At 42.5% G+C, this 9,170-nt stretch overlaps 1 protein-coding gene and 1 non-coding gene across 2 annotated transcripts; one reads left to right on the top strand and one right to left on the bottom strand.

Moving 5' to 3' along the window:
• Nucleotides 1-1,572: 1,572 nt before the first annotated feature.
• On the bottom strand, nucleotides 1,573-4,138 carry LOC119301265 (protein TPX2-like). Its single transcript, XM_037578210.1, has 7 exons — nucleotides 3,950-4,138; nucleotides 3,317-3,394; nucleotides 2,974-3,078; nucleotides 2,776-2,862; nucleotides 2,629-2,688; nucleotides 2,454-2,548; nucleotides 1,573-2,082 (listed from the first exon to the last, which is right to left on the bottom strand). The coding sequence occupies exons 1-7, from the start codon at nucleotides 3,992-3,994 to the stop codon at nucleotides 1,959-1,961; spliced, it is 594 nt and encodes a 197-aa protein (XP_037434107.1). The 5' UTR covers nucleotides 3,995-4,138; the 3' UTR covers nucleotides 1,573-1,958.
• Nucleotides 4,139-5,761: 1,623 nt separating this feature from the next.
• TRNAI-GAU lies at nucleotides 5,762-5,835 on the top strand. Its single transcript has one exon. It is a non-coding gene; the product is annotated as a tRNA-Ile (tRNA).
• Nucleotides 5,836-9,170: the final 3,335 nt, after the last annotated feature.

Genomic DNA, 9,170 nt, shown 5'->3' with positions numbered 1-9,170 from the left:
ACGTGTGAGCGTTATCATTTAGGTAAATGAAATCAGTGCACCAATTTGATGTTGTCTTTCCTGTTTTCTTCCGACGTATTTCCTATTAGATACATGCTGCGTTGAACTGTCGATCCAACACACAGGCGCAAGCGACCGGCCGTGCAGATTGGGTCCACCCATTTAACGGTAGCACAAATAGTCCGGTTTTAGAAACCTTCCAAAAGATTTTGTTCAGCTTTTACTAGGTTTTTCCTGTTGTTTTCCTACTGGTTTTCTTTTGGTTTTATATTTTTCTCTTCTTTTTCTTTCTTTCATAATTCATAAGTTTTAAAAAAATCAAAACCATAAAGTTTGAATTTTCAAAATTTTGTTCACATTTTTTAAAAATGGATTCTTTTCAAAGATTAGAATCTTCAAAAAAATGTTGAAAAATTCAAAACTATTTTTTAAACCAAAAAAATCAGAGTCTCAAATATTGTTCATGTTTTTCAAATTTCTTCATTTTTTGAATATGAAATTTTCATAAAAATGTCCACTTTTTTCAGAAATTGTTTAGAATTTGAAAATTGTTCACCATTTTGAAGAAATGGTTGAAATTAAAAAGAACAGTATTTTCCAAAAAAATGTCAAGATGTGTACAAATTGTTCACTTTTCCATTAGAGTGGTCACAAACTGAATAAAATTTGTGTTTTCAAAAAATGTTCACTTTTTCCAAAATGTGGTTGCAGATTTTTGAATGACTACTACAGTAAACCACGCGCTGCAGTACTCGCCTCGCTAGAGCAACCTGTCCCGATACAGTGAAACGCTACGGTGCCCCCGCACCGCTGCCTTTTTTAGCAACAAGTGCTACTAGATTCTGCCAACGGGCCGGTCCAGTAGGAGTTTGGGCTTGTCCGGCCCAACTAGCCCATGGACGGTACCAGAGAGAGAGAGAAAGAGAGAGACTGGTGTTCATACCCTTTGTGCATGGCGTCGTTGTCAAGCCTCGGATACATACATTTTGGAATAAAATGGAGCTTTTACCCTGAAAGGGATGTGCGTGCATGCGTCCATCACAAGCCTACCTAATCATCCATATCCAGTCCCTCCATCTTTCACGTATGCGTCCCATCCGGGCATTACTATTAGTTAGAGTCATTTGTTCAAGTTGCATGCGTCGACATGCATGCATGCTTCCACTAAGTAAACTGTACTCCCCTGCCTTTCGCTAGCCAATATCCATCTTAAAATATTTTTCTGGTGAGCTTACGCTTGCGTCAGCTTGTCGGCGAGCAAGCACGAAATACAATATGGCGCTATAAACGATAGAAAGAAAATCCCAGCCCACTTCGATCCAATTCCGTGGAAAGCATATACGCATGCATGGGGCAATCGAGCATGCCTGGGTTGAAATTCAGGTCCAAATGACTGCTTTTAGTTTCAGATCTGAGTCAAGAGTTGAATTTCCTCCGTGACAGCGACCTGGATGTGTACATGTATGCCTCTCAGAGAACACGCACACATGGATATCAAACGAGGTAAGCATGCATACATGGTTCTTCACTGCTCCTGGATGGAGATGGAGCAAAGCAAAACGACGACACTCATGGTTGCAAGTGCGGAGCTTTTATCATTAGCAACACCAGATCGAGAGACACACGTACGTAAAGCCAGCATGCATGCATGCATTACATCCTGATGACCCATCGAGCCTTTCTTTATCCTCCTAGTCTTTAGTGCCGAAATTCAAAGGAACAAAGCAAGAGAAATCAAGAAAAGAAGAGATATAAAAAGGAAGCACTATTGGCTATGTACGTGGCGTGAAAACGATCGGGCGCAAAGCAAGCGCTTGAATATTGGCACTACGTACGACTACGCGTGCGTGCATGCATGCAATGCATGGGTGCATGACACGGCAGCATGCACATCAACTGACGGAGCGGCAAAAATAGTTCTTCCCTTCACGTACGGTCGATCGATCGGTCTCGCATCATCAGTTGACGGCCTTGGCGCCGCCGCCGGAGTTGTAGCAGAAGTGGCGGTGGAACTCGCCGCCGATGCAGCACTTGAGCCTCAGGAAGCTCGGCTCCTTGGGGACGGTGAGGGGCCTCCTCGACCTGCACGCACGTCAACGTCACAATTTCATTCAATCGCCATATTCCATGTATGTCCATCTTTGTTCCTTGAATATATACTCTAGCACTGAATTAATCAATCATATCGCTAACTGCTTGTTAACTACTAGCCCCCCACTTTGTGTACTACTACGTACCAAAAAAACAAATTAAAGCTAGCATATGTATATCCATCCACTAGTTTTCTTTAAGTATATGCTATGTTTTGTTCCTTCATTAATGTCCACATTCTGTTCCACACCTAGTGTTAGATCGAGTGACCCACTTATTAGCCGATTGATTAATGATAAGTTTGCTCAACAATATCAGCGGGACAGGTTAATGATATGATCAGTTATGTGTGTGATAATTGCCTTTGTGGGTGGAATGGCTTGTCAAATGCTGGCATAAGTTGGGCCTTTGGAACCATCTCCTTCCTCATCATCTTGATCTCACGCTCCTCCATCACCTATTGGTAAAAGAAACCTGTTTATTATATGACCCAACCAAATAGACAAAACATATATGCCTCCGAAATGTGTTATTCACCTGCGATAACTTGTCCTCAAATCTCCGAATAATTTCCTCTGTATTTATCTTGCTTGCAATCTGTAAGTTTCTCAAGCTTATTAGTTTCTCAAAGTAGAGGTATATAAGGATCATTGTTATGGCAAAGTGAATGTGCATCTCTATAACCTGGTAATTGTAACCAGCTCGCCTTATTGCCCGCTCCTCGGTGTGAAGCCTGCAGTAGCTCAGTGGCTGCTCGTGTTTTGTCGATCTCTGATGCAAAATTCATATGAAACTTTCAGGCCACTCGTCTGCATCTTTTAACCAATTTGTGCTACATCTGTTTGGTTTAATTAATTATCTCTGTAAAAGCTTGAAATGAACCTTGGGTGAGGTTTGTAAAGTTGGTGAACGGCGTTTGCTCTCATCATGAGTTGCCGAGTCTTGACCGCCTTTACGGAAGTTCTGCTGCTCATTTTTTGGTCGTGCCTGAAAAGGACGTACTGAGATAATTAGCTTAAACATATTTGGAATCGTAATTTATATAGAAATCATAAAAGTACCCCTATGAAAATGCTTTCATAGGGAAAGACCCTAGCTGGTTAGATGAAATGAGATGTTGCACCCCTAAAAGTTCTCAGTCCCATCTCTTTAGTGTACGTACTAAAGAGATGTCACTGTCAAAAAAGAAAAGAAGAGATGCGCTACATTCCTACAAATTTATTACCTCGGTGACGTTCTTCTTATGAGGAGGGGACCCTCCACTCCTTGCTGGGCTTTTTGGACCTGAACTAGTTGATGAGGTCTGCAGGAAACAAATAACAACTTTTAAAATCAAGCATAACAAATTAACTCCAATAAAAGTTCAGATTAAGAAAACTATAAGATAAGTATTTTTTTAAACCATGAGTGACACACCATAAATATGTGCAAGCCGACAAGCAAAGCGTAGCTTGCCTTGACCACTTGGACAGTTATAGAAAAAGTAGGGAAAATGAAACCCAAGCTAACCCAATATCGCCAGGGGCTTGCTTGGAAAGCCTTTAACTAACTTGAAAGTAACTGACATGTATACAAAATGACGTACGTGTAACCAGAAAAGATCAAGCTAGACATGCAATATACTTATTAATAACTACAACTAGTGGAAGAATTTGCATGTTCAAGGCGAAGTCGATCTTAAGCTAGCTTTCACCCATATGCTAGAACCAAAATGCTCTGCAAATGACAGCCAAATGTTTCCATGATCAATGCACGTCTAAGGGCCAGAAACCAAGTCCCAACTGATGAACCCTAGCTTAGCTAGAACAGCAGAGGCAATAGGATGCGTGCTTGCATGCATTGTTATTTCCTAACTAACCTTAGGGGAGGTGGCCTTCCTTGCCTTCTCCATCTCTCTAGCCATGGATGAGCTCTCTCTGTCTCTCTCTCTCTCTCTAACACGAACACTACGATGTGCCGAATGCAAGCTGGAACATAATGGTGGATGGCTTAGGCAACCAATAGTTGCACCATTTTATAGAGCTTAGCTAGCCCAGCACCACGAATGCATGCGCAACACACCTCTTTCTTTCTAGCTAGCTAAGAGACAAGTGGGATATGGTGGTAGGTTTCAAGCATAGCTTAGCTTAGCTTAGCTAGATAGTGTGCCACTTCACCAGCCATCTATTCCATTCCATTCAGGGTTCCTTCAAGAGGCCTCTAAGCCCACGTCCAAATCACCCAGTACACGCTTTCAGCATATATCATATATCATCAGCAGTGTGCATGTATGACTGTGTGTGTGTGTCTGTGTGAGAGTGTCTTGTCACTGGCTACCAACCATGGGTTGAGCCATAGCCATCAGCCAAGGGAACCAGGCTAACAAACTTCTCCGGCTGCTTTATTTGAGGTGGGACTGAAACCTCCATCTCTCACTCTCTGGGGTTGGTTATGCATGGGACTGAAACTTCTCGTCGCACGCACTCAGTGGTCGCGGCACATCTCATCGCAGATTCTTCGGGGGTGTATCGAGGAAGCGAGCTTGAAGAAGCCATGGATAGAGGCAGGCATTCTGTGAGGTTGCTAGCTTGCCAGGTTAACTGGCTCCTGGCTTGAGGCTGACACTTGCAACAACCTTAACGTTGCCTAGGCAACAGACTCATCCTGTTTGCACGCGTAGCCATGATTGTTGTGTCTCATCTTTTTGGCATATTCACGACATTCTAGATGTGTGCTATTTTCTGCATGCATTTTATCTTTTATGGCAGCTATGCTACCTGCGGCACAGCATTACTATGCGTAGTGATCAAGTAACTGGCTTAGTTAGTCCTACACTACATGCATGCTCTGTTTTGCTACCTCCAGCTAGCTGGTTCTAATTTGGTGCTTAGGCAGTATAGCTTCATATTTCGCACATAATTAGGTTGTACGTAGAATAACTTACTTTAATTTGCATCCATGGTTTCTTTTAACGCGTTGTTAATTTATTAGGATTTTACGTCGAATTTACAAATAGTTATATTTATGTCGGATACGGATAGCAATGTAAAAATCGGCCGAAGAAAACTTAATTTGTCCGATATTACTCCACGCAGTTGTGTAGATCAAGGCTCGCCATGTATGCTCTTGAACCGGTTAGTTTTTGTTCTCATCTTAGCTGATCGGCTGTAGCCCAAGTTGGACCGTGTTCTTCATTAAATTCCGTTCAACTACTGCTAACCTTTGTTTCTCTTGGCTAACCCAATAATTGTTTTATACTTATAATAATTAATAAATAATAGTAGTTGTCGAGGTCTCGTAGCTCGGTTAGAGCGACGGTCCGATGTACCGTAGGTCGAAGGTTCAAGCCCTTCCGAGATCATTATATTTTTATTATTTAATACTCCCTCCGTTTTTATTTACTTCGCATATTAGCTTTGGTCAAAGTCAAACTTTATAAACTTTGACAAAGTTTTTAGACAAAAATATTAACACGTACAATAACAAATCAATCACATTAGATTCATTGTTGAATACACTTTCACATCGTATAGATTTGCTATTGTAAATGTTCATACTTTTTTCTGTAAAATTGGTCAAAGTTTATGAAGTTTGACTTCAGTCAAACCTAATATGCAGAGTAAATAAAAATGGAGGGAGTATAATATAATTGTTTTATATTTAATAATTAATAAATAGTAGTTATTGCCAAGGTCTCGTAGCTTAGTTGGTTAGAGCGATGGTCCGATGTACCGTAGGTTGATGGTTCAAGCCCATTCGAGACCAATAATTTTTTATTATGGCACAATAAGCTTATGTAATACTATAAAACCGGCGCTGACATGCAGGCCAGCAGCAGCAGAGATTGTGGCACAATAAACTTAAATGCATTTTATATGTATCTGTCTCGCTGACATGCGGGCCAGCAGCACTTCATTTTACATCTGTAGGCCTAGGCCTAGCTATATATATCCAGTTCTATTCTAAAAATAATAAAGTGGGAGATTTCAGCATATATATGCATGAATTGAAAGGCTAACGGAACGGCGATCGTGTTGCATGCGTATCAGGCAGCAATCTACGTCGCGCTCGATTTCGTTATTTTCAGGCCGATTGATCGATCGATTCCTTATGTTCCAAGGTATGATGACGAATATTGCTTTCTCTCTCTCTCTCTCTCTCTCTCTCTCTCTCTCTCTCTCTCTCTCTCTCTCTCTCTCTCTCTCTCTCTCTCTCTCTTGAGAGAAAAAACAAGTGTGACGGACGACGGACGGATGTCGATCAGGCAGCCGACGCGCGCACCACTGCTTTTAACATTCAATTCAATATCTCACACGTTCTTTATGCGGCATGCATGCAGCCCAAACGCAACCGTGACGTACTGCGCTGCTGCAACGGTGCAACACTCGTTTTCGCTGGTGCCTTTGGTGCGAATCATCTGTCGCGGCGCGCTTTTTAGGTGCTGGTTCAATTTGTTCGTTAATTCCAAGCGAGGTGCTGATTGAGCTGCCCACGAAATAATCTCTATCCAAACAGTCTTTCACCTCGCGTTATAAAAGAAAGTTTGTGTGAGAAACTTTTAATCCATTCATCTTCAATCATGATACTACAAAAAACACTAGAGATAACAAAAATTACAGCCAGGTTCATGGACCACCTAGCGACGTCTGCAAGCATTGAAGTGAGCCGAAAACGCACCGCCGTCACCGCCCCTCCCTCCCTGGAGCCGAACAAACCTTATTGTAGTAGACAGTCGAAAAGTCGTTGTGTTAAGACCCTATAGGACCAGCGCACCAGAGCAGCAATCATCGCCGATAAAAAAAAGTCATAGATTGAAAGCATCAACCCTATAAACAGTCAAACCAAGACGAACGAAGATCGTACCCAAACAGATCCACCGAAGAACGGATCCAAATAGATGCACCGAAGACAAGCACCGACCGAATCCTACGAGATCCGACGGAGGCACACCTCCACAAGCCTTCCGATGACGCTAGACGCAACATCGAAAAGGGGATAGAACATGGGAGACATTATTTCTACTGAGGGACATCGCCGGCGCCACACCGCCCCAACCAAGATACTGAACCTAACAAGAACAAAAACGGGGTCTGTCCCGCCGGCGGGGAGCAGCGAGATCCTCCGCACTTCCATGACCCAAAGTCCATCGGAGATGGGGCGGACCGGCAGCGGCGCCGACGAAAGGAAGAAGAAAGCTATGGTGCCAATGTGGTGGTTGCTTTATTTTTGTGAATTTTTTATGCATCGCTTGATTTGCATGAAGCCCTCAGGGCGCCGCAGCGAGCAGCATGATGCGCCGGTTGATTTGCGCGAAGCCCCGAGCCAGATACAAGGGCACCGCAACGAGTGTCATGATGCGTCAATCGGTTTGCACGTATGCTTTCAAATCTTGCGTTCTGGCCCTTCCTTGCTTGGTGTTCTATTATAGTTGGTTTGTCGGCAAATTGACGTTCGACATCGACACCATAACCAAGTATTTCCTATGTTCCAAAATACTGAAGTTATAGGTTTGTTTTAAGTTAAACTTATTCACGTTTGGCCAAATTTATATAAAATGTATCGACGGCATATATAGTTGATGCGTGAGAGCCAAATTAAGCGAGACACTGTTCCGGCACTCGTGCCGTGCGTCACACACGTTTTTCGTTATTTCGGCACCTTATGTTTCAAGGTTTTGGATGCATGGAGCAGCTGCCGCATCAGCGTCATGAGCGTGCGCGGGTTTTCGCTCCTTCCGCGGCCGCATCACGCATGCATGCATATTTTATTTCAGGGCACTGCATGCAGTGCACTCGTCTTTCTTCGAGTGGTATCTTTGGTACGAAATCGATCGTACGAACGACGAATAAAGCGTACCGTGCCCGCTTGTAGTAGGTGTCAGTTCGTTATGACGAAGTAACAACCACGAATTGTTTATCCGTGTCTTCTCGTGCATTGACAAGGAAAAAACGTACATGTATATACTGTGTGAATTGTGATCTTGCTAACCACACTTCAACTTCTCAAAAATACTGGTATACACGTACTACTACAGATCACCACACTTTAACTTCTCAAAAATCAAAGGCACTTGATTTGATTTGATGTACAAATGTGTAGTATTCTTTGAGTTGTGATATTTGTCCATATATATTATCCAAACGAAAGGTAAATAATAATATTATTTCGCAAAAAAGGTAAATAATAATATTGTCTTCTTTTAGGAGAATCAATTTTTGGACCTTTTAGGATAATGATGAAAATATATTGGGGCCTCCTTGGCAATGATTCTTGATCAGAAAGCTAAGCAATGATGCTGACAACCTTCCAAATATGTGTGAGAAAGTCCATGGATGGGTTTGGTGAAGAGATTCCTTTATGCCTACTAGCAACCGCATGCAAATATATATCGTACAGAATATGTACCACCATATATTATACACAAACAAATGCAACTAAAAAAAGTCCCTGGAAAAAACATATCCTGCTAGAACAAGGGGGCGAGGAGGAGCACCGTGAGCGGCTACGACACAAAAACATTTAACACAAAGAACACTGGAATATGAAGTCTCAAGAAGATTTGAGGAGATAGAAAGGGATATTATTTGGTACAAAAATCAACATACTAGTTATTTTACAGCCAAGAGGTAACTAGGGTGTCAATGATAAACGGGCGAACAGTTCCAACTTATTGCTCAGGTTACCAAAAACCAAGTCCGCTAAACCAGCTAGCATACTTGACCCACATGCACCATGGACCTTCTCGACAGTAGCCTCATGTTACTAGATGGACATGGGGCACATATTTTACCTAGATTCAGGCCCTCACTAGTGGAGTAACAACACCACTATTCCTTATATAGGATTATATCGAGACGATGTTACAATGGATGAGTACAATGATGGTATCGGCGAGTTGGATGTCAGCCCGTTGAGTTCCATGTGGACGATTTGCGCGGAGCACCCAAATCGAATATGCCCTTGGAGTTTGTCGAATGCCTTTATATAAGGGTGTATATATGTCGGTGGTCGTCATCCTTCATCTTGGTCATATTGCCTTGCATGCCGTTGACTCTTCCTGCCTTTAGTCGCCGAACTTCTTTGAGTTCAAGGGGGGTGGC

This window comes from Triticum dicoccoides, chromosome 5A (genome assembly GCF_002162155.2).
Source record: "Triticum dicoccoides isolate Atlit2015 ecotype Zavitan chromosome 5A, WEW_v2.0, whole genome shotgun sequence".
NCBI lineage: Eukaryota > Viridiplantae > Streptophyta > Magnoliopsida > Poales > Poaceae > Triticum > Triticum dicoccoides.
This window is presented reverse-complemented; position numbering and strand designations above follow the sequence as displayed.